This window comes from Mesoplodon densirostris, chromosome 16 (assembly GCF_025265405.1).
Source record: "Mesoplodon densirostris isolate mMesDen1 chromosome 16, mMesDen1 primary haplotype, whole genome shotgun sequence".
Taxonomy (NCBI): Eukaryota; Metazoa; Chordata; class Mammalia; order Artiodactyla; family Ziphiidae; genus Mesoplodon; species Mesoplodon densirostris.
In genome coordinates, this window is record NC_082676.1 from 66,365,362 (window position 1) to 66,390,666 (window position 25,305).

Below are 25,305 nucleotides of genomic sequence, written 5' to 3' on the forward strand. Positions count from 1 at the left end.
GGGCCTGGCCCAGGCCCCCTGCCCCTCCTGCTGGACCCAGCCCTGACAAGGACTTTCATTTCTCCAAACTCAAAGCCACTCCCTGACCTGGGAGGGCCAAGCCTGCATCCACTGCTTGCATGACATGGCACCTGAGCTTCGGTCCCCTCCTGCCTAGGAGGAAACCCAGCCACCTGGCCGGTGAAGCCCCTACTCAGCCAGTGTGCCTCCGCCCTCCCTGGCCCGAGCGACCTCATTTTGGTCTTTCAGTTTTTGGAAAAGTTCAGATTTGTCTTTAAATGACCACAATACAAATGGTCTGATGAGTCACCCCCAAACCTGGGTCATCTTGGCTGCCATGAATCTTTCTATTTTAATGTATTGAGTTGAGATTCACATAACATAAAATTAACCATTTTAGATGTACATTCTCAGTGCGGTGCAGCCACCACTTCTCTGGAGTTCCGGAACTTTTCTACCCCCCGGAAGGAAACCCCGGCCCCGTCAGTCAATCCCCATGCCCCTCCCCCAGCCCCTGGTGACCACTGATCCATTTTCTCTCTCTGAGGATTTGCCTATTCTGTACGTTTCGCATACATGGAGTTACACACTATGTGGCCTTCTGTGTCTGGCTTCTCTCACTAAGCATCATGTTTTCAAGGTGCATCCATGTTGTAGCAAGTGTCCGTGCTTCATTTCTTTTCATGGCTGACTGATACTCCGAGTGCGGACAGACCACACTTGTTTATCACTTGGCCTGGCCCTTGTCACTCGTTGTCCCAGGGCCACGGGAGCAAGCACTGCCGAGCCTCCACACTTGGTCCCAGCCCACATAGCCGGCCGCCACACACCAGGTGTCGGCTTTGCAGCGGTTTATTCTGGGGACAGGCTCTCCAAGGACAGGTTGGATTTCACTAATTTTTTTTTAAGTGAGCTTTTTGTTTTTTGGCCGCACCGCATGACATACGGGATTGTAGTTTTTCCTGACCAGGGATCGAACCTGTGCCCCCTGCAGTGGAAGCACAGAGTCTTAACCACTGGACCACCAGGGAAGTCCCTGGATTTTACTCAGCCCCGGTGTGGCATATCAGGGCCCCAGGGCCGTACCAGCTGCCCCTCTGTGCAGAGACACTAATTCCCTGCTCACAGAGGTCACTCACGTCTGCTGTCCCCACCAAAGGGCAGCCCCCATCGTTCCAGAAGCAGGCTCTGAGGCTGGTGTAAAGGGGCCACCTGTGTTCTGTCACCTGATCACTGCAGAGCCCCCATGTGAGAAGCTGTGCCCAGGCAGGCTAAGAAGCATATCTCAGGCTGCATGGCCGTGGGCAGAGCAGGAGGCCAAGCCCCCCAGCCCGCCCAGGGTCCAGACCTTCCCTCTCCGCTCTCCTGAGCTCAGCTTCCAGCTGACTTTCCTGCTGGCATTCTGAGGAAAATCCAATCCTCCTGGGTGGAAACGGCATCTGTCCAAATGAGTTTTCCGAGTCTGGTTGAAAACACTCTGGGAAGCTCCGGGAGAGAAAATGTGGTTTTGATTTTCTGGGGCAGCCAGGCCCCCAAACTCAGCCCACGTGGCCCAAGCACGAGTCTCTCCGATTCTCAGCCAGACACAGCGCGTCACTGAGCAGGAGCTTGCTGACAGGTGGCCTCTCCCCGGGGCCTGGGGCTCCTGTCCTAGGGTGCTGCTCCCTCCGGCCTCATCTCGGACAAAGCCAGCATCTGAGCTCTGACTGGTCACTTCTCAAGGTCACTAAGAACCTTGGGCAGGGAAAGAGCTGACCCCATGGGGCTTCCGGGACATCCCGACCAAGCCTGGGTTCACAGGTGCTGCCTCCTACCTGGGACTGTCCAGCTAGGTAGTGAGCTCCTCTGTGCAAGAAGTTTGCCAGGGCAGCTGGGCACGTGGACAGGCGAGGTCCTCCCAAGCGCCCATGCCCATTCTTGTCTGAGGTCAGAGGTGTTCGTTGTGTCCACCTCTGGCTGGAGGATCCCAAGCCCGTAGGCAGCAGGGAGGGTCCGGCCACCCAGAGTCCATGGAGGGGGTCCGTGGGGGGCTCCTGCTTCCTCTCCCAGGCCAGACTCTTGGAAGCCCACAGGAGCACTTTGGGGGAAACCCGTTGGCCTCCTGGGGCTGAGGTCATGGGGAAAAGGTCCTCCTGCTCCCAGGGGTCCCTGGGGTTCTACTCACTTCCCTGCACCCCACATCAGCTAGAGAGCAACTCAAGAGGCCTTACCAGTCTCTGATGCCTTGTAACGCGGAGACCCCAGTTCCCCATCAGCAGAGCGGGGAGACCCCCGCCCGGGCAGGGAGTCTGAGCGGTATCATGAGGGGGGTTGGCAAGTTCCAGGGCTCAGCCGGGGGATGGGACTGGGAGGTACCCGAGCGCCCCCCACCCACCCAGACTCTGCCTCCGGAGCCCCTGTCTACCCCTGATGGTCAGCTCATGTGTCTGACATGAGGCGCTGGGGTCAGCAGTGACCACAGTGGGCCCGCTGCTGCCCTCTCGGGGCTCATGGTGTGTGGGCAGGAGTCCCACCTGTCGCAATGACAGCTGACGGTGACCTGGGCTACTGGGGAAATAATCAGATAGGCTCATTATGTGGGGTAGTGCAGAAGGCTTCTCGGAGGAGGAGGCATCTGGGCCGAGGGTGACGGGGCCAGCAGGGGAGAGGCAGGGCAGGCACGTTTAGCGCTGAGGACACCACTCCCCACTTCTCCCAGGAGGGGAGATGTCCCCTCATGGCAGCAACCTGTAGGACGGTCTGGCTGGTGTGCCTTCCCCTTCCTCCCGACAGTGGAAGCAAACAGGTAACCCACTCAGTTCCCGTCAAGTCTCCTGGGAAGCGGCAATGCCTGTTCCGGCCTCTCCTTCTTCCCCCATCTCTCTCTCTTTAAGTCTGGTGCAGGGACATTCTGGCCAGCCAGCCCGGCTCCCCTCGTTGAACCCTCCCTCCCTGCCCATCTCCTCCACCTCCCCTGCAGCCCCCACCAGGGGCGGCTCCTTGGAGTACTCACCAGGCCAGGCTATTTGCATCACCTCTTGACACCCACCCAGGAGCCAGGCGCTATACCTGGTTAATTGTTTCCTACTGCTGTTGGGAGCCCCCACCCACACACCTCCCCCAGGCTGCCCCCTGCCTGCTCCAGAGCTCCTGGAACCTGTGTGCACCCCTGACGACCCAAGGGCAAGGTCTCTGGGGCCGCTGGACACGCGTGTCTCCGTTTCGTGGGCCTCCTCCCCAGGGGCCACCCAGCCTCGCAGCCTGGCCCCAGCACGCATGGCTCTGGCTTATCCACCCCATGGCTGCATAGGAATCTCCCAATTTAGTCCATTGCTCAGGCTCCGTGGGGCTCAAGCCTCTGCTCACTCAGGCTGACCTCCTGGCTGCCCATGGGGGAAGCTGCTCCTCTCTTTCCCCATTGGCTCTCTCGCCGCTCTCAGGTGCCCAGGCAGGCGGACTTGGGTGCCCATTTCCCAGATGGGTAAACTGAGTCTGAGCCTTCCCGATATGCCTAGCCCAGGGGAACCAGCAGGGACCGTGAAGCGGCCTCTTGCTGGGGTCCCAGCATCCATCTGGGTGGCAGGGGTAGGAGGGCATTTTGCAGACTGGTGCTTCAGGGGCTCAGTATCAAGGAGGATCTGGGTGGGGCCTCTCCGGGGCTTCATGCAAATGAGCCTGCGCTGGGGCTGTTTTGTAACAGCCTCGCCCACACTCCGGATCTGCCGCGCCCGAGGCCGCCCACGGACCCTGCGGAATTAGCTCGCAAATGGGAGGAACAGGTGACAGGGAGCCCGCGTGAGGGGAGTCAGCCCCGCCAATCTCACACCCGGGTGTGCGGAGCGGGAGGTAGGCGGGGGCGAGGGCCCGCGACCCCATCAACCCATCACAATCAAGATGTAGTTTGTCTCCTTTCCAAAGGCACCGAGCTGGCTGCGTCCCTGCTTTGCAAGAAAATGACTTTCCTGCCAGCTGGGAGCAGGACGCCCACCTCCCCAAAGCCCCAGCTCTGTCTTCCTCCACGACAGCGCCTGCTCCATCCACACTGCGGGCATTCCCGAGGCGATGAAAACCCCCGCTCAGCCTGGCCTGTGACATCCATCTGCCCGGCGGCGGGTGGGGCTGGGGCTGGTGTTTCATGGAAGGAAACACTCCAGCCAGCGCTTCCTGCTCAGGTTGCCTTCTGTCCCTGCCGCTCCCTCTGGGCCTGGCGGTCACGGAGGCAGGGCCAGGCTCCGCATCCAGCAGCCCCCAGTGTGCACCCCACCCCCACCCACCACTCAAGCCAGCTCCCAAGGGTGCCTGCGGGGCCTCCCTGGCCTCAGGGCCAGCCTGAACATCCAAATGTGCTGGCCACCCTCCCGGGGTGTCCGGAACCTTTTCTCAGCCTTAGATCATCCTCTAACTAGGACCCCAAGAATGTTTCCCTCTGTGGATGGTGCCAGCGCATTCGGGTCCCCTGGCAGGCCAGCTTGGGGGTTGATGGGGCAGGGGCACCTCTGGCATGACCTGCCAAGGCAGAGCCCAGGAGGAGCGTCTGAGCCCACAAACCCCTTCCATCCAGCTGACAGAGTGAAGGCCCTTCCCCTTCCCAGCGAGGAAGCCCGCACTGCTCAGAGGACAGACAGGTGTAGGGTGTCCTTCTTTAGCGCAGCAGATCCTGGCACGTCCTGCCGCTGGGGCCTTGCCCCACTTTGCTCTTCTGCGCAGGGCTTGGCCTGCGGCCCTGGCCAACAGAGTGACCACGAGGGAATCACAGACCCTTCAGGCCTTTGCTGAGATCACACTGGTTGAGCACAGGCCAGCCCAGTGCCCAGCGCATACTGTACGTTCGCTGCTGTCCTCACGACCCCTACCCTCTTCTGCACCCCCGCCTGCACCCCCAATCCCTTATGAATAGATGCCTCCCCAGGTCCTCACAGAGCATGTAGGTTTCCTCTTTTAACAGGACCATGCTCCCCACCCAGACATTCCTCTCTGGGGACCTCGGCAGCTGTGAGGGGCTCCCGCCGGCCTTGCCCTCCTCACCCTCAGCAGGGGAAAGGCATTCTGGACTCCCTTTCACCATCGCTCTCTTCACCATCACTTACCTGTTTCAGGATATTTTCTTTCTGTCTGCTGAATAGAGTGGAACATTCCACAATGTGGAAACGTGGGGACTTAAAGAGAGAGAGATGGGGGAAGAAGGAGAGGCCGGAACAGGCATTGCCGCTTCCCAGGAGACTTGACGGGAACTGAGTGGGTTACCTGTTTGCTTCCACTGTCGAGAGGAAGGGGAAGGCACACCAGCCAGACCGTCCTACAGGTTGCTGCCATGAGGGGACATCTCCCCTCCTGGGAGAAGTGGGGAGTGGTGTCCTCAGCACTAAACGTGCCTGCCCTGCCTCTCCCCTGCTGGCCCCGTCACCCTGGAACTTTGGGTTGATTTTGGAAGAAATCTTCCTCCATGTTTTTCTCACTGCCCTGCCTTAAAAAACAACAACAAAACAAAACACAAAAGCCCTTATCCTGCATGTGAATGGAATCTCCCGGGTGAATGGAATCTCAGGGTGATCCCTGCCTTGGGAGGCTCGGCGATACCTGGCTCCTTCTCCCAGCCGTGTTGGACCCCAATGTGTGTAAAGATCATAATTCACTTACTTACTCAAAGGGCACTTGGGAGGCTTCCAGTTTGCAGCCTACAGGGAACCTTCTTGTCTTGTGAGCACAAGAGGTTTTGGCTGGGTGTGCACACCCAGGAGCGGGACTGTGGGGTTGAAGGGCACCTATGTGTCACCTGCAGGCGGGACTAAAGCCGTTTTGAAGGATGAGGCCCTGGTTCCCCACATCCTCTCCAGCACTTGGTGTTTTCCCTCCTCTTAATTTTGGCCTTTCTGGCAGGTGCCACCCCTTCTGGAGAAGGGAGTTCACACATGCCTCAGCTGTTTCTTGATAATTCAAGGTCTCGATTATCAGTGTTACTCACAGTTCCAGATTAAATAGCTCAGAGCAGACCAGCCCTCCCCATGTTGTGTGCTTAGCACCCCCCTCACAACAACTCACCATGCACAGACCACCAGACTGCCAACCAGAGTGCCCGGGGCTCCCAAGGCCTCCTTTGTGCCCTGTCAGCCACCCCTTTTCACTCCCTGCCACTCCTGTACAAATATTGTCACTATCTGAGACATACTGAAAGAGAAAACAGTGAGTCCCTGGGCATCCTGCCATGCTGCTGCCCTGCCCTTCTGTGACCACTGGGCCCTCGTCCGGCTTCAAGCTTTGGAAGAACTGAAACTCACTTCATCTTCCTCTGTTCATTCACTGATCCACAGTCAGCAAATACTCCCTGACCATCTGGTCTGTGTCCAGAACAGCCTATGTCATGGATGAAGCTCAAGCACAGCCACAGTCCTGACCCTGTTGAGCTCGTAAGGCCACCCAGGGGCACACTGCCCATGCTGGGATGGGGTTGCCCTCCCAACACTGCCCCCACCCACAACCCAAAGTGTGTGTTTTCCACAGAGAGGCGTGGGCAGTGCGGGACCTCCCACACCCGTTTATTGGGTGACCACCGTCCTGGTTCTCCAGGGACAGAGGGCCTCCCAGGATACATGACAGTCAGTGCCAAAGCTGGAAATGTCTGGAGAAATTGGGGTGAGTATGGACCCAGAGTTGTGGCAGGCTGCACCTGGGTCCTGGCCCAGACACTCTGCCTGCCTTGGGCATGGCTCAGGTCTACCCCGGTGTCTTCTCAGTGCTGCTGCCCACTCAGGTCCAGTGAGAAAAGAACCAGCCAGGGCTGCCCAGATGGGCTTCTGAGGCTGAGTGAAGGAGCGAAGGATGATGCCATTTACCAGGATCTGTACTAGGTAAGGCTGAGGTCACAGATCCCTGCTCAGAGGCAAGACTCTGTGGAGGGGATTTCCCTGGTGGTGCAGTAGTTAAGACTCCAAGCTCCCAATGCAGGGGGCCCAGGTTCGATCCTGGTCAAGGAACAAGCATGCAGCAACTAGGAGTTTGCATGCCACAACTGAGGAGTCCATGTGCCACAACTAAGGAGCCTGCGAGCTGCAACTAAGGAGCCCACCTGCCACAACTAAGGAGCCCACCTGTCGCAACTAAGACCTGGCGTAACCAAATAAATAAATAAATATTTAAAAAAAAAAACCTCAGTGGAAACATCTCAGGGAGATGCCTCCACGACAACCCGCAGAGGAGGCTAGTCCCTGTGTAGGTTCCTACAGTCCCCTTCACTTGTCCTGTGTGACCCTTTCTTGCTGCACTGAGAGGGGGGCAGGGCTAGGTTAGTCTCCTTCTCCTTTAAAGCCCGGTACCTGGTGTCTAATGGTCATTGGATGGATGGAGGGATGGATGGGGAGCATGTCGGCCCTGTCCAGCAAGCAGGCAGACTCCTTGCTGAGGTGTGAGTCCTAACTTCAGCTCAATGACAACTTTGGGTGATGTGTATTTAGTGGCTGCTTCTAACCAAGTCCTGTGCTAAGGACTCATCTCCCATGCTTCTGAGCACCGTTCCTGGGGAGGTACACACCATCCTTCCCATTTTACAGAGGGACCTCAGAAGCCAGAGAGGCCTACCAGATGCCAGGCACCGTGACCCTGCCTTGATAACCCCCTTCCCGTTTGGAAAAATGTAGAAGACTCAGGTTTCTAGAGCTAGGGTCATCCAGGCCCTCTGGCCACCTTCATCCCACCCCTCCCTCTCCCTTTAGTGAACAAGCTCCTCAGAAGACCCATGTGACCCCAGGAAATTGGGGAGAAGGAAGGGGAGGCCCCCCCTTTGGGGGTGATGCCCAGAGTGTCTAGGCCCACCTTAGTCCCACACTTGTGTGTGAGAGGGGACACACACACAACCATTGGGGGTACAGGGTACAGAAGCATCAGCAATGCTTCCCAGTGGTGTCCAGACGCCCTGCCACCAATGGGACACTTGTTATCTGGAAATGGATGTGGCCTCTGCTCCATGCAGCCCTGGCTTGATGGAGCTCCCTCCACCCAAGGACACCCAGCACTTGCCCTCTGCCTGCACTAGGGGCTGTCCTCTGGACAGAGCAGCCTCTGATCCTCCATCAGCCGGGATCTGGAGCTGGTCCAAGTGTCCCAGTGGTGGTGTTACCTGTCCCTTAACATCCAGCCCAGGAAGGGGCATTGACTGCCTGGTCACACACCCTGCTTATTCTCCCACATCCCCATTGCCCCGCGGCAGGGGGACCCCTCTCCCAACTTGTCTGGCATTTCAGCCTCCTCCCTTCCACCCCCGAGATGACACCCAGGAGGCACAAGACATGCCGTGAAGGAGCAGGAAACCAGGGAGCTGGGCACCGGATCCTCCAGGCAGTTTCCAAATCCAGTCCCCCAGGGGGTCGCAGGGAGGAGCTGGCTGATCCTCCCCCGCGATGTACTCCTAAGTCACAGGCTCAATTTTTCTGGGTGGGAGAGCTAAATCTGTGGGTGGCACTTTTTTTCCTGGTGACGTCTAAATAACCATGACAGCAGCAGCAAAGGATGGCAGAGCCTGGCTCTCGGAAGAGTTTCTTCTGGGTCTTCCAGGCTCCCTCTGCCCTCCCCTCCTCTCTTCCCCTCTTCTCTCTTTTTTTCTACCCTCCTTACCTCACCTGTCTCCTCTTTCCTCTCCTCTCAGTCTCTCTCCTCCCCCCTCCCCGTCCCTGCCTTCTGCTTCTCACAATGCAAGGAGCACCCCCACTGCCGGCCTCTGTCCCCTGAGCCAGGAAGTAGAGTCCAGGGGCCAGGATGCCCACCCGCCAAAGTCCCCTCTGTATCCAAATATTTACACTGTGTCTGCACACAAAAATTAATACATCGATTTTGTCAGCCGATTCCCACTGCCCACTTGGCCTCTGGAGAGTCAGGCCGGCGCTGGCCCGTCCTGACCGCCACAACGGCAGCGCCCACAATGCTGCCCAGAAGCCGGCTGGTAGCGCATACAAAGCACCCGTCCGGCCATTATCATTCCGGAGCCGAAATCCACCCCGGCGTGCATCTCATCGGTCATTCAGCAGCCCTTAATGACTTGTCAGTTCCTTGCCCTGCCATTTTCTGTCTAATTAATTCTTTTATTGTGCACCGGATAAAGCAAGACAAAGGCCTCCCCGGCAATAATGATTCATTAAAATGCAGCGCCTTCGCTGGCGCTCTTGGCCCTGCACCAGCCCGGCTGCTCTGCTCAGCCGCCTGCACTCCCGCCAGGCCTCCAGCACCTTAACCCTTTGCGGGGTCCTGCGGGTGGCACCCTGGCACGGGGAGCCTGCGAGCGGGGCCGACCTGACCCGGTTAGGGACCTCTTGGAAAGGCCCAGCAGCAGCCTCAGCAGACCGAACTCTGCATTCTGGCCCCAGCCCCCTGGGGACGGCAGGGGTTATGGAGAGCTTGGGGGGGCGGGGGCGAGGTATCCACTGCACACAGGACCTTGCTGGGGACAGCCCAGCCTGGGCAGGGGAGGCAGGAAGGCTGTGCAGGCCTCCACCGCCGACCATTCTGGGGCTGAGCTGAGGAAGTCACTATGAGGCTGGGGGAGATGAGGGGAGGGAAGACCCCAGGGGTCCGGGTACAAGTCTGCCAGCAGGACGGGGCAGGAAGGTTCCTGTCCCGTGTGTCCAAGTGCTGGCCTCAGGCTCGCCAAGTAAATCCTCAAGGTACCTTGGTGAGACGATCATCACCCCATGGTCATGGGGGAAACTGAGGCACAGAAGGGTTGACGGGCAAGTGGTAGAGCTTCTATCCACCGGCCCAGACTGCCTTACTGCAGGGCAGCTTGGAGGACACCTCGGTGCAGCAGGAGGGGTCCCAGAGGCGGAGGTTGGGAGGGGGGCATCCCAGGCCCCTGGCCTTTGAATGCACGTTCTCTGCCCATTTCACTTTTACTTAATTTTCTTACTAGCAAATCCACCTTATTCTGCAGATGAGCAAGAAGCAGCATCATGTGATTGAAGGTGGTAATAATAGCACCAAGAGTTCTCTCAGGTATCTGTGCAAATGCTCCATCGCGGGCAGGTCCTAATCTCACTGAGTCCCCCCAGTATGTCAGGGGGTCTTTTCCATCTTTCCTCCCTCCCAGAGGGAGGCCAGGTACCCCAAAACCAGACCAAAGAAGCAGAAGACAGGACACCCCTCACAGCCTGGTCGCCCAGGCACGCAGCCAGGGGTGGACAGTGCTGGGCTCTCAGGGCCAGTCCTCGGCCCCACTCTCTGCTCCAGAACGTCCCTCACATGAAGGGGAGGCTGGAGCCCCTTGTGTATCTCCCTCTTTTGCTCCTTCCCTCCCTGACTTTTCCCCTTGGAAGCCTCCTGCAGCCCCATCCTTGGAGACATCTGTACATCTGCTCCCTCCTGGAGGAGAAGTGCCCGGACCAGGAGGCTTGAGTTTGGGGGCAGAGTGTAGCTACAAGTCTCCTTCCTCGAGAATGATTCCTTACCCCCAGTGCCTGGCAGAGCAGCCCATCTCCCCTGTCTTGGGGTCTACACTGGCTCTGGGGTGAGACTGGGGGATTTGGCATCACGGGCTTTGTGGCCTCCAGACTAGGTCCTGGTCAGCACAGGTTTTCCATGAAGCCTGTTGGAATGTGTCCAAGGAGGCCGTCCACACAGGGTGTGAGGGCTTGCCTAGTGTCTGGTGGCCATCGAGTCACCACCTGGAAACACATCCCTCCAGCCCCACCTGATGCCATGGACCGCAGCCCCTGCAAACCTGGTCAGCCAGAGATGGCATCCACAGAGACCCTCTGTCCTGGGCTAGGCTAGAGACCCCAGCTACACATTGGGGAGGAAAGAGTTGGTTCCACACCAGGCCAGGACTCTAAGTCTGTGATGCCCATCCTGAGTGCTGTCCCCTTAAATGTGGCCCAAAGTTGCAGCAGGCTGGGTGGGTCCTGAATCTGACCCTTGGGATCGGCCGGGTGAGCAGGACTTTGGGCCTCTCCCAGGCAGCTGCTCAGAGGACACGGGCCTTCCCTGAAGCTGACAGCCACACTGGCCATGAACTCCCATCCAAACAGAAAATCCACTTCTGAAAGCCGATATCATCCCAGGAAGAGTGATTGTGAACCAGAAGGGGCCTTTCCAACCCATCAGAGCAGGGCTGGATCATAAATGCCATTTCCCCTTTCTCCCTGAACAGGGCACTCTGTTCATCTGAGATCAGAGGCAATGCTCTCTGTTCTGCATGAGGAAATGAAAAATGAGGAACTTTTCCTGCCAGCCTGGCCCTGGGATGGGCCAATGGAACAGTCTAAATGAGAACAGGACTCCGGACCAGCTTGAGCAGACACTCTCTTCGACTTGGACTTGCGGCGAGGCAGGGCGAGGCCGACCTTGGGAGTAACCTTGTCAGCTGGGCTCTCCTCAAAAATCCTTCACCAGCCTGAGGACCAGGGTAGCCCAGGGAACACTTTCAGCAGCCCTGACCCCCCGGGGGGCCGCCCCAGCTGCCTTCTCAGAGTGTCACTGAGGGACCCAGCATTTGGGGAGACAGAGACCCCATCACTTCTAGGGTCCTTGGCTGTGGACTCGGCCTGCAATGCCTGCCTGAGAATGCTCCCAGCGGGGAAGCCACCAGCCCAGGCCCCAAAGACGGGAGGGGGCCCTGGAGGGGCAGGGACAAGGTGCAGGGCACTGGGTCTCCATGCCCTCGGCCAGGCAGGGTGTGGTTGCGCCAGGACCATGTGGCTGTCCTTCCTCTCCCTGGAGCGTCACGAGCTCAGATGTAGGAAACCCATGGGAACCTTGCCCAGAACCCCGGGGCCACGGCGGCTGTCACACAGGGTGGGTCAGCGGGAAAAGACCGGGACCTGGGGAGTTAATACGCAGGAGCCCCTCCAACTCCAAACAAAACTGGCAGAGCCTCCAGCCCTCGGGAACCTGGCAAGGCCTGAGCGATCCCAGAACAGCAAAGGGGAGGCCTTGCTCCCTCTGTCAGCAAGCTGGACGCTGGGGGCTTTCCTTGGTTTGGGGTGTCAATGAGAGGGCTTAGAGGGCCATATGGACCTGGACAGCCCTTCACTGGATGCAGGGCAGGCTGGGTTGGCTCCTTGCAGGCGGCCGGCTGTGAAGGCCGCGGGCCTCCGTGAGCCTGGATGTCTACATACCCCCACCCCAGACCCGCCTCACCCGGGAAGCTTGGCACACACTGGTCTCATGAACCCTCATAAATCCGGGCAGCTCTTCCCAAACGCTGCTCTTGGCAGGCCCTGGATGTGGCTCCCCAGCGCGGGGTGAGGGACGCGCCCTGGATTGCAGCCACGCGAGTGGCTGGGCAGGCGAGGGGACGGGTGCGTGGCCCCATACCCAGGCCACCCCATTAAAATTGCATACGCAGCTGCCTTGCGTATCTGGGTTCTCTTAAGAAGCATAATCTTCCTCTCACCCCCAGATGCATCTGCACAGCTCAGAGGTGGGTGCCTCCAGGCCCGTGTGCTGGGGAGGCCCAGCCGGGGAGCGAGGCTGCCCCTCTCTTACTGTTGCTCCCACAACCGTTTCTTCCTAGAAACCCTTTCTGCCAACCAGACAGTCCTGTCCGGGGCCTGCAGGGCGGCTTTTATCCAGCTCCCAGCCTGGCTCTGAGCCAGTGCCCGAAAAATGTCGTCAGCCACCCAGAAACCAGCTCTGGGATTCGCCTGGGAGGAAACCACGGCCCAAATCTGGCCCATCTGGACCCATTTTGCCTACTGAGGAGGTTCCCCCCCCAACACACACCAGGAGGAAGATGCATCCCTGGCTTCCTGGAGGCTTCTGAGATCTATTCTTTTCAAATTCAGATGCAGCACCCAAGAGGGAGGGTGGTCTAGCCAGCCGGCCCCTCCCCCTGGGGAGCCTGGGGTTAACCCTCACAGAGCCCACTCCTGCCTTGGCCAAACCCCTTCAAAACAAGACCCCCACGGTCTCGGAGACCCACAGCCCCCACGCTTATAGAAAGCAACACACAAAATGCAGCCCACGTAGATAAAAAGCATTTTTTAATTTTATCAAATTGATCTGTACAAAAGTTAGCGTTGCTTGGTCAGAAAGTAGTGAAACACAGCAGGTAAGTGACAGCGAAAGTCCAAACTTGACACTGAAAAATAGATTGCATAAAAATGAGTTTGCTGTAGTTCCCTGCCCCCACCCCCAGGAAGAGATATGCAAAACAAAAAATTTTCTTCTAGAAAATGGTAGGAAAAAGTAGAAAAAGTAAAAAGAAGCAACATCTCAGATGTACTTAAATTTACAAAGTTTTAAAGGCACAATTTTCCATGAAGTAGGCGGTTATCATCGCTCAGCACACAGCAGAAGCAGGACAGGGAAATCAGGTATTATTCTTCTAAAACTAAGAATCTAAAAGCGCTTAGTGGAGAAGGTTTTAGTTTCACAGCTTGTAGGTGGCGCCTGGTTCCTAAGAGCCGAGATTAATGCGTTTCTGGAGCCACCACGTCCCAGGAAATTCCCGCCTCCACCACTTGGCACGGTTGTGAGCAGGAATGAAATTCAGCGACACCCTGCCTTCTAAACCTTGACTTAATGCCGGGTGCCAGGGGCACCCCAACCTGATCAGAGACACCACAAGACAAATCCCTTCTCCTGCCTCGGGGTTCCGGCCACCTCCGGGGGGCCTGGAACTGGGGCTCTGCCTGATGCCTCCCAAACAGCCAGGCTCCCAAATGCCTGGAGCAAGGGCCCCACCCCATCTGCCCCCACCCCCAGCCCTCACCCTCAGCTCTGCGGCTTCCGTTTTGTCTTAAATTCTGCTCTCTGCACAGATTACTTCATTAATTAAAGATAAAATAATACAGAACATAAATACATTTTAACAGCTTTCAATACAAATCAAACACATTGAAGCTTCAAAAATAAAAATTAAAAAAATAAAATAAAAAGAGAGAAGTGTTAATCACAGCCAAACCTTGCTCAGAAGAACCCTAACTACAAGGAACACCTCAGGTCTAATGGGCTGGTCCCAAGAGGTGCTCCCGCGGACACATCCCCGCCAGGCTGTGGGTGACGGGTGATGACTGGCCTCAGGAACGTCATCCATTGGTCTTGGGGAGTTCTCAGAGCCAAGGGTGGCCAGGACCTCGGAACACGGGCGGCCTGGAGACCCCACACCTCTTCCCTCCTTTTGTCCTTTGTGCTGTGGCTGCTGCTTTGCAGACACTGAGATGCAAAACCCAGACGCTGGCGTCTGCTCGGAAGAGGGACCCAGTGACTGTCCGTCAGGGTCTCAGTCCCCGCAAAAAGAGAGAGAGAAGGGAAGGAGGGCTTTGTCCATGGACGGGAGTTTGGAAGTCTGGAAGCAGAGGGGACTCGTTTACAAAGCCTGGCTTCCCGCGGACCTCAGCAGGCACTTGATGGAGCTGCGGCTCCTCCCCACGTCACACACCTTCTGGAAGCCCTCAGAGGTCTGTCTATCTTTGCCGAGATCAAGGTTGTCCTCAGCCGCAGCCCGTACACGCGGCCACACCCTCAGGGTCTGGTCAGGGTGGTGTACACGGGCTGCTCCCAGTTACTGGGGGGGCTGTGGGCGGGTGGCACGGAGAGGCCACCGAGCAGGGGCGAGGCGTAGGGTCGGCGGGGCGAGTGGAAGTAGGGGTACTGGTAGAGGCCGGATGGGTAGCCGGGGTACGGGCCATAGTAGTTGGGGGCCTGCAGGTCAGTGTAGTCGCACTGTGAGCTGGTGAAGGAGCTGGCGGCTGCGGCGGAGGCGGCCGTGGTGACACTGGCCTGAGCGCTGTAGGAGCCGTAGTCGGTGTGCCCCGGAGAGCCGTGCGACTGGTCGCTGTAGTGGCCGGGGCTCAGCTGCTCCGTCTTGATGTGCGGCCTCGGGGGCCCTGCTTCAGTGGGCGACGCAGAGGCTGACGGGGTTCCCTTGTGGGCCCACACGGCAGACGCCCCAATGCCAGCTGCCCCGGAGTGCGAGTAGGAGGTGCCTCCGTAGGAGCTGGCGGCCGCGGGCTGGCCCGGCTCTGTGGGCAAGGCCGAGTGGCCGTTGAGGGGCAGGTACTGGTCGAACTCGTGGACGTCAAAGGTGTCCATGTTTCCGATGACCTCACTGCTCAGCTCAGAGATGTCCACGTTGCTGAAGTCGATGTTCTGGCGCCCGCTGTCCACCAGGCGGCGGCCTTCCAGCTTCAGCTCCTGCTTGCCCCCGTGGTGCAGGTCAGTCTTGGGGGTGGTGGGGGGGGTGGGTGGCCCATGGGTCTGCCCTGGGGACAGAGCACATTTCAGGGATGAATGCCCCTTCTGTAGGGGGCGGCCAGGCTGGTGACGTGCACACAGGAGGAAAACCAGCCCCGCTAACTGCCGCAGGTAGGAATCAACGGCTTTTTGTTCCTGTACATTTCCCAGAAATTCCAGCAAAGCCAGACCTAGACCTCACTCCTCGGCTGAGGAAATTCCGTTAAGCACTGTTCTAGGGGAAGACCTGGGGCCAGGGAGGCCCCATCATGAAGAGCAAGCTGGGGAGGGGGGCGAGGAGAGGAAGTGCCCAGCCCCTCGCCCACGGCAACAACACAGTCCACACAAAACCTGTCTCCCCAGGCCCGTGGCTGTAGCCAGCGTGACTAAGACTGCTCAGCTGGCCAGGATTCCAGCCGGGTCAGTCTGATCCTGAAACTGGGCTGCTAACCCCCAGGCCTGTGGCATGAGTGAATCCTAGGTCAGAACCAGCAAAAAGGCCAGCGGAGCAGAAACGCTTTCGGGAAGGACAGAAAACACCCAGGTCACAGTGCGCTGGACCAGGGCAAGTTATCAGGCCCTCAGTCTCAGAGGGGGCTAAGCAGGCCCCTGTGGGTATCGGAAACAGCTGCCTTTTGGGGCTATGGGGCCTTTTCCCGGGTACCCGGGGAAGGTTTCATTCTCTTGAGGGTGCCTGCCCTGGGAGTGAGCCCCTGCTCCCACCCCCAGGAGCCCACCTGTGTGGTCACCGTGGTGGTGTGCGTCACCGAGGCCGGTGTCAGCCTTGTAGACGGCACCGCCCGGGTGGTGGCCCAGCTCGGCGCCTGAGTCTGAGTCGCTCTGGCCAGTCTTCACACTCTTCCTCCGGCGTGGCTGGTACTTGTAATCTGGGTGGTCCTTCTTGTGCTGGACCCGCAGCCTCTCTGCCTCCTCCACGAAGGGGCGTTTCTCACTCTCACTCAGCAAGCTGCAGGGCAAAGGGCAGGAGCAAGATGACGAGGGGGCCAGCATCACCCCAGGAGTTGGCCCGCGCATCAGGTGAGGTGCTGGGTAGGACCAGGGAAGCCCGAGTGCATGCCCGCGACCTGGTGGGCACCAGGCAGGTTCTCCCCTTCTCTAAGGACGAGAGGGATCAAGCTGGGGGTGAGGGCATTAGGTGAGGTCAGAAGAACAAGCCAGAATAAGACCCAAACCTTCCGGCTTCCATCTTCCTCCTCTGACTTCCCCCCTCCCTGAACCTGTCCCCTCCCTTTGGGACTTTCTAAGGCAGGTGGGTGAACAGGCCAGGACCCAGCTGAGAATACACTGTGGACAAAGGGAGGCTTCTGGGAAACAAGCTGGGACTCTGTGGGCAGCTGGGCTTCCCAGACTTTCAGAAACACTGGCAAAACCCAGTGGTCCTCACTAAGGCTCAGAACACACACCGGCCCCCCATACCCTTCCAGAAGCTCATGTCTGCCTGCAGGACAGGGTCTAGGCATACAGAGGCACGGGGCTGCCATGGGTCCGTAGCACCCCAACTGGACAGAGGTCGGAGCACATTAGACATAAACAAGCTTCGAGCGCCCACTCATGAGGTGAGGAGCAGGAAACGAGACCAGCGCCCTGGATCCAGAGCCGTTCACTTTAAACCCCAGTAGAGAGCGTTTGGTGGGGATGGGCTGTCCCAAGCAGCAACCCTGTCACTGCTGCCCATTGCTTGCCATCCTACTTTCTGCAAAATGGCCAGCCTCATCACACCAAAGTGCACACTAGTGCTGAACACCCCCTCCATCCCCTTCCTTCCCTGGTGAGGGTGCAGAGGTGGCAGTGCACTGGGAGAAGCTGCGGGGAAGGTGCCAAAGGTGCTGGTGGGGCAAACACACACCATTCCATCTGCCTTCTGGACTCCCTCCACAGGGTGGTCGGGGAGTCCTTTCCAAGGAGGGGGCACCTCCATAGAGTTGTGTCCTGCTTCCAGAAAGAGGCCACTTTCCTCTGGGAGGGACAAGCCTCCAGGCTCTGCGGCCACTCACAGCTGGGGTCCCCAACTCGGCCTGCCTTTCACTGCCTAGAGAAGGCTGTTTCTGGGCTCAGGGAATGTGCTAGGGGCTGCACACTGCTCCTGCTGCCCTCTGCGTGCCCAGGCCGTCCTGTACCCCGCGTCCCATCCGTCTGGCCAGATCGGGTTTTTCCACTACGACTCGCCCTGGGAACAGCCACTGGGAGCAGGGCCGAGGCCGGGCGCTGCGCCACCGCCCAGCTCCACGCACCCCAGGACCCGCTCCCCGCCCCGGCCTGGGGACAGTGCACTCACCGCCACAGCTTGCCCAGCGTCTTGCTGAGTTCCGCGTTGTGCAGGTGCGGGTACTGATCCGCCAGCTTGCGGCGCGCTGCTTGCGCCCACACCATGAAGGCGTTCATGGGCCGCTTCACGTGCGGCTTGGCCTTGAGGGCACCGCCGCCGCCGCCTCGCACCGGCATGGGCACCAGGCTCCAGTCGTAGCCCTTGAGCACCTGCGACACGGCGTCGCGGATGCAGGCGGGGAAGCGCTCGTCCGCCGCCTCGGCTGCGTCGACCCGGCCGCCGCCCCCCGCGCCCGCCGCACGGCCCAGACCCTCGGAACCGGCAGGCGACGGCGGCGCGTCTGAGTCCGAGTCCTCCACGTGCGACATGGAGCTAGCAGTGCCAGATGGGCTGCAGGGCGGCTGGGCGCGGGTCTCGCTCATGTCCAGCATCGGGGCCGCGCGCGGAGAAGCGCGCACCAGGGAGGTGCACCGAGTCCGATGCCCGGCTGCGCTGCAGCCTCTCTGGGACCCGAGGTCGTCGCGCGGTGGCCTGACCCGCGTCCCGCAGCCTCCCAACCCCGGCCCTCTTGCCGCCGCCGCCACCACTGCCGTCGCCGCCGCCGGAGCTCAGTCCCCGCTGGGCTACCCGCAACAAGTTTCTTTAAGCGGCGGCCACAAGGCTCCGCCCCCCGCCCGGCTCCCCATTGGCCGGCGCGCACCCCACTGCCACCGGGGGCGGAGCTTGGCCGCCCCCCGCCCCCTCCCCCCACCTTAAAGAAAGCGCCGCAGTTCCCCCTGCGCCCCCGCCCACCCCGCCTGGCGCCGCACCACGTGGGGCCGGCGCGCCCGGCAGCCGAGGACCGGATCCCGGGCTGTGCAGCACGTCGCTGGCCCCCCTTCCAGGAGGGGCGGGAAGGAAAAAGGGGTCAGAGACGGGTAGAGGTGGGCGCTCCGGGGTGCCCTTTGCCTGCTGGGGTTCTCCGCTGCGCTCCCTCTGCTGGCTCATAGCTGCTCCTGTGCGTCCGGGCCCCGGTCCCATTACCCAGCCTCGGCCTCCCGCTGCGTAAGGAGGCGGGTCCTCAAGAGCCTCCCCCACAGCTTGCTTTGAGCCCCGATGTCTTGCCCACAGCCCAGAGGCGCCGGGGTCAACTGCTGCCAGCCTGCGGCCCAGGGCGGGGGGTCGGCTCCCCGCCCGCAGGGCCGGCGCGACGTGCAGGAGCCTCCCCCGCGCCAGTCTGCACGCCGCGCACGTCCAGGTAACGGCGCGCCCAGGGTCCACGGCTCGGAGCTGGGCGATCCCAGGACCCCGATCCCGTCCGGGCGTGTAAAGTGCGGTAGGGGCGCTGCCGCAGGAGACGCGGCAGCCGAAGGGGGCGGGAGCGCTGGGCGGGGCCTGGGCTGACCCTAGCTGTTGAGTCCCTAGGGCGGCCCGGCGGATGGCGTGGCCGGACGCGGGGGCCCAGGGCCTTCCGGGCGTGACCCGGGGGTTGGGGGCACCGAGGCCGTCCGGCGGGGCGGTCCTGGGTGGTCTGGCGGAGGCGGAGGCCGCTCCGGGCACTTGGAGTGGAGGAGGTGGGCGCGCCAGCCAAGGAGAGAAGGGGGCGGGGTGTGCCGCCCTGTTGGGGGCGGCGGGGTCGGAGAGGGGACATTTCCCCGGAGGCAAGCGCCGGGCCGCGGCTCCGAGTCCCCGCCCGAGGCCGCCCCCGCGAGTTGGCCGTGGGCCCGGCGGTCCCGGAGGGCGGCTCGGATTCTTTCGCCAAACCCGCCGAGAGGCGACGGCCCGGCCGCCCAGAGCTTCGCCAGACTCCCCCCCACCCACCCAAGACAGCCAACACGGAACACGCGCGTCTCCGACCTTGCGACCCGGGTGACCCTAGTCAAGGGCGCCCAGTTCCCCAGCCATGCACCTCCTGCCGAGTCATGGATTCCCGGGCGAGGGGCCACGGCAGCCTAAAGAGTAGAAGGGGCGGGTCTGTTAGCAGAAAACACCAAAGCTGAAGAGTCTCCCCTATGTGCTTTTATCAACCCAGGGGCTGCCACCAAAGCTCTGACCTCGCAGGGAGAGCCTCCTGCCCTCACCCCGCCCCAACACGTAAGACAGGGCTCCAGCCAGTTTCCAACTGAGTGCGCCATTGCCTGGGCTGTGAACTCCTTAGTCAGGCCTTGGAGCCAGTTTCTGCCAGACGTCGAGTGGGCTCTGGGGGATGCTGGGGATGCCCGGGACCCCCGCAGCCTTGCATCTGGAACAGCTGGCACAGGGCCTAAGAGGCAGGGGCCAGCGCCCAGGCTGCCCTGTTCCCCACCACGTTCGGGTGATGGAAGGGCTACCCCACTGGCCCAGGTCAGGGAACCCGACCTCCAATCTTCCAGGAAAGCACCATGAGGAGCCTTGCTGTAAGGCGAAACAGTGTGCTGGGAGGACGCCCTGATACCAGAGGGAGAGCGGGCCTCCAGAGTGGCCTGTCCCCTTGCCTCCCCTCCTGTCATCTGCCTGCCTTTTCAGGGTCACCTGCCAGGAACATCCTTCCTGCTGGTCTGCAGTGGCTTCCCTTCGGAGGTCCTGCCCTCCTCTTGGAGTCCCACCCTGCAGTCGGAGGACACCAGGGAGGCCCAAGTGAGGGCTTCCCCAGGGGCATCCACCGGACTTCCTGGCCCATAGGGACCCATGCAAATAAATGCAGGATTGAAGTGGGGAGAAGGAGGTAAGGATGACAGACATGGCCCAAACTGTCCTGCCTCCAACCCTGTCCTGGGGATCAGATCCCACCCCTCCCTGCACTGGTTGTGCCGTTGGGCATCAGGTCTGCGTTTCCATGAAGAGCTCTGCTTTGCCAGGGAAAATGGAGCACAGGCTGCATTGGGTACATTGGGCAGGGCAGCCTCTCCCCGCTCCCCACTGACCCATGGCGGGGCACCACACAGCTATGTCCCCTAGGACACAGGTTACCACTGGGACCCTTGGAGGAAAAGAGGCTGAGCTAGGAGAGTCCAGTGCCAGATCCAGGTCACAGCGTGTGGCATGTGCGGTCCTAGGCCCCACCCTCAGCTCCACCGGGCTGCAGTGACCACCTCAGGGACTGATGGGGTCCTGGTGGGCAGCTTCTGTCATATATGTGCAGGCCACCATTCCCAGGGGATGGGCAGGCAGATCCCTGCCAGGGCTTGGCTCAGGCTGGCTGCTGACACACAGGGTGGCACCCAGAAGTGCCTCAAAGCTCCCTCATGGTCTTGAAGGCTGTAAAATTTGCCATGTGCTATCCGGCCCCACCCATTAGTGCTGACCTCGATTCATATCTTCATCTGCTAGGCAGCCCCTGAGTGGACACCAGGACGTAGCCTTCAGAGGAGGTGGTGGCCACAGTTAGTTCCTGTGTTTACCAGTATTGATGAAGTGCCTGCCGTGTGCTGGGGCTTTTCTGGGCAACACAGCACAGAACCACACTACACCATCCTAGCCTAGAAGATGTGGCATTTGAGGAGGGGGCCGACAGTGAACACACCAAGGGGCTGAGACATTCACCATGGGTGGCAGGGGGTGGTGGTGGGGGGGTGGTCCAGGAAGGCAGCTTTGAGGAGGTGACAAGTTGGGTCCTGACACTTCTGACCAATCGAAGAGGGAGGAAAGAGCATGGCGGGGGGAGGGGGGAGCATGTGCAAAGGCTCTGTGGCAGCAAAGAACACAGGTTATCTGAGAACAGAGCGAGGCTGAGGGGTGGCTCTCAGTCCATCCCCGGCTCCCCTCTTCTCTGAGCTCTTCCTTTCTGTCCCCACCCACCCCAGTCCACATGCCTCTACCTTTATCTGTGGGCTCTGCAGTTTTAGGGAGATGATCTGATTGGCCAAGTTTGGACCAGGTACCTGCCCCGGGACTATCAGCCTGGGGTGTGGGAAAGCTGACGTAAGCAAGGTTTCTAGACCCACACCCCTGGCAGAGGGTCCAAGGGGACCTGCAAAGAAGGAGGTGTGGGCTGCCAGGCACCCCCCATGCCTATGAGACCTGGCCAGTGGAGGGCTGGAGAGCTCCAGGGAAACGTCTTTCAGGTGCAGAGACACCCCCCAGCCCATCCACTCGTTGGCTTCTAGGCCGGCTCGGGAAGTCCATGTGAAGGGGCTGCTGAGGGCCAGATCACCACGGAGGAGGACACCTGCCCATCCTCTGCCTGTCCCCTGCCTGGCTCTTCTCTCAGGGCGGCCATGTGTGTAGTTGGTACAGTCTTTAAGAGAAAGGCCTTGGGGGCAGGTCATGTGGGCCCATGAACCCCAGGCCGATGTGTCCCCTGTGTGTCCGCAGCCCTGGCCTGGGCCTCTTGGCAAGCCAGCCTGAGGCAGTTGGCATTACATCCTGGGAACCCCGGCTCAACCTTGGGGATTAATTGGTACTTTTAATTACTGGCCAGTCTGCAGAACCAAGCTTCCAGGCCAAAGATGAAGGGACAGCTCTGAGCAGAGGCCCCATAAAGGCAGCCTCGTCCTGGCCCACCAGGCCTTCAGAGAGAGAAGAGAGGGGGCTCCCAAGGGTGCCAGGGGTCCAGCATCCCCCGGTAACAGACTCTCGGGGGCTCTGGGCCAAGCCTTTTGCTGAAACTCCCCTCCCCGACATAGTTGCCGGCTGGTGTGGAAGTTCTGGTTTGGGTGGAAGCCGGCCCCTTGGTTGAGCTAATATCCCCTCGGGAGCTGGCCGTAGCTGTTCCTTGTCCTGTGCAGAGGACACTGGAAGATCACGCCCGGATTCCTCCCCTCTCTGCCTGTAGGGCCAGGGTGTTGGGGGCCAGCCTGTGGCAGGCGCTGGTCCCATGCAGCTTGCTCCTGAGCCCTGTCACTGCTTCCAGCAGACACCTCAGGATGCCTCCCCACCTCCAGGTGGGGAGAACCTGCTCCAGGCTGTCCCTCTGCACCTTTTCATCAGCTCTAAGGCCTCCTGATAAGTAAACCCATACTGCCTGGGGGTGACTGCTGACTGCCAGTGGGACCCCCTGCTGTGGCTGTTCTTCTCTGGGGAGGGGGCAGTGTTTAACCCAAGGACCCCAAAGCACATTGTCTGCCCAGTGAGATGTGTGTGCACAGATGTGTCGGAACAGCTGTGGTCTCTGCTCTGGCCTCCACTCACCCCCTCCTAGTAGTGGTCCCCGAGCCTCCGGCTGTGCCCATCCATCTCTCTCCGGCCAGTGGGCTTGGAGCTGACTCCACCAGCAGCCATTAGGTCTCTTTGACTGCGGGAAGAGGGTGATTCTGCAGCCAAAAACATCTCCAAGCAGGATCCCAGGGGTAGAGGGAGCACCAAGGGGTCCAGGCCAGGCACCAGCAGCGTCTTCCACAGAGCAACTGAGTGCTGAGGCGTTAGCGTTTCGGCATTGGGGTGTGCCTTCCTCCGGACGTCTCCCCCGTCGGCCAGTAAATTCCATTCCTTGTCCCTGCAGAAGGGCTCTGTGTGCTACCAGACTCCTGGATCCCTGGACCCCAGCCCCATGCTGGGCCCTCACTCCCCTGGGCCCTGGACTCCACCCTCACGTTGGGCCCTCAGTCTCCTGAACTCCCAGACCCCACTCTCATTCTGGGCCTTCGCCCCCTGGACCCCAGCGATGGGGCCGGGAGAGACTTTCTCAGCCCCCCTGCAGGAGGGGACCCAGGACGTTGAAGCTGACTCTCACTTCAGAAAATCAGCTTTCTGAGCCCAAACAGGCTGCCAAGAGCTATGCTTGTCCCTCCAATCTTGGCTTTCAGATTTAATGAGGCCTCTTGTCCAAGCTGAACCCCTCAAAGTGTGACTGGGATGGGCCAACATGGCTGGAAGTAGACACGTCACAGAGAAAATCCCTTTCTGAGTGAGGGGCTCCGGCCGGCAGGGACCTGGCCGCCTCTGCCACAGTGAAAGGTTCCAGAGACCCACTAGTGTCAAAGGCAAGTTAAAACACACCCTGTCAAAAGATTACCACCCAGGTCTCCCAGGTATTTGTTTTTCTGAACACAGAGTAGAAGGGTTTAATTAAGATGCTCTCAGGCGGACACATTGGGGTTCTTCTGCAGTGAGGTGGGAGCCGGCCTGCAGGAGCTCAGACATGGGTGTGGCAAAGCTTTGCCTCTGGGGGTGTTGGGCTGGGGCAGAGGTGCAGGAAACTCCTGGTCTTCTCTTCGTGGGTCCCTTGGTCCCTCTGGGCCTGGCACAGGGAGCTGGAGGGGCAGCTGCTGGCGAGAGCAAACCCAGCCTCCTCGGCTGCAAACCCCAACGTCTCCTTCCTCTTGGGACATGGCGTGTGTAGAACAGGACCGTCAGCCACCTGCTCCCGAGCCCCAGGACCTGAGGACTTCAAGATATGGGCCAACTTTGCCACTCAAACTGGTGATTCCCACTCAGTCACCTGGTGTTGGTTTGAGAAGGAATGGGCTCCTTGGCCAGGTGCAAGCAGGAGCCTGGCAGGTCATCAGAGGAGGTAGCTGGCACCCCGGGGGCGGGTATATTGGAGCCTCCTGATGGCTGGGGGCCTGCTGCTCCCTCTCCGTTCCCTTGGACAGAGGGGCCCTGAGCTGGCTGTGTGGAGGTGGGTGCCGGAGTGGCCTGGATGAGCCAGCTCTGAAAGCTCTTGATCACGTGACCCCTGCACGTTATCTGGAAGTACAGTAATGAATTAACCCGAGCGGTTAGAATCAATTTCTGGCAGCTTTCAACATTCCCTGTGACCACGATGAGATGGAGAGACCCCCATGGCCGCTGTGCAGGTCCATTAGACTAGATCGGGATGGGGGAAGTAAGCGTTCTGTATTCTATAGCTCATTCTGAAAACACTTTTGGGGCTTCCAGGCCAGACCTGTGTTGGTGCTGGGAGTGGGTGACGTTCACAGGGGCTCTGTCCTGTAGAAGCTTATGCCAGCAAAGTGTTCCAATAAAGCGTGGTAGGAGGTTTCCCAGCTGGTTTGTGAACTGGGGCTGCACGGTGGTCCCTGCCCTGCCTCCTGCCCTTGGGGTGTGGAAAGGGGCAGGAGGGAGTTGTGGGGCTCCCCCGAGAAGGTGCTGGAGTTCTAGAAAGGAGGGCTTCTCCAGGTCATGGGTTTTGATGCCGTTCTCTGTGGCCTCTAGCTTTGGGCAAGTTACGGGGTTACTCTGGGCAGCAGAGGGTCTGGAGTACCTGTCTGTCCCGGGGGCCCCACCAGACCTGCACGAGTTGATGTCCGTAGGATTCTGGGTGTGCTGTAGACAACATCTGATGTGTCCTGCATTTTCTCAGTGACCTCACCATCATGCGAAGCTGGCAGATTCTGAGCACATCTCCCACTGTCAGGCCCACTGGGCCTCCTGCAGGAGAACCCATAATAGCAATGCTGCCCTCTCTTTCCAGAAATGAATCGCCTGCTTTAATCACGGAGTGAGTCTTAAGAAGGTAAGACCTGGTGATGGACGGCACTGGGCACAAGCTCCCCCAGCCCAGCCCTCAGCACCCCCCAGGTTTGGGCCAAATCAGGGTCTTGGATGCAGGTGCCTTCAGGAGCCAGGCAGGGAGGGGAATGTGGAAGCTGTTGAGGGCGAGGCTATAAGGAGTGATGCGGCCTGTGGGTGGCCAGAGAGAGGCCCTAATGACCAGCCAGGGCTCTGCTGCTACCCAGACCTCAGCTGACTGCAGAGGCATACCTGAGCCAGCCTGGATGGGAAGCACTGCCCAGTGACACAACAACTTGTGGCTTTGAGGCTGTTTGTTACGTGGCATTATCGTGGTGATTGGTAAATGATACAGTTCTGTGGGCCGAATTCACCTGCAGTCCTCCTGATTGTGACCTCAGCAGTTTTCAAGACTTCTTCCAGTTCAGAATATGATTCCATGAGTAAAACATAACTGTACACTGTTTTCCCCCATAGGGCTCTACAACCAGAGAATGTCACTGCAGTGGGATTATTTGCTTTCCACTCTGCCT

The 25,305-nt window shown here is 59.8% G+C and overlaps 1 protein-coding gene across 1 annotated transcript; it reads right to left on the reverse strand.

The window, feature by feature from the left end:
* Positions 1-14,424: 14,424 nt before the first annotated feature.
* On the reverse strand, positions 14,425-17,853 carry SOX8 (SRY-box transcription factor 8). The gene is made up of 3 exons (XM_060078781.1): positions 17,432-17,853; positions 15,873-16,102; positions 14,425-15,164 (listed from the first exon to the last, which is right to left on the reverse strand). Exons 1-3 carry the CDS (start codon positions 17,851-17,853, stop codon positions 14,425-14,427), a joined length of 1,392 nt encoding a protein of 463 aa, XP_059934764.1.
* Between the last annotated feature and the right edge of the window lie 7,452 nt (positions 17,854-25,305).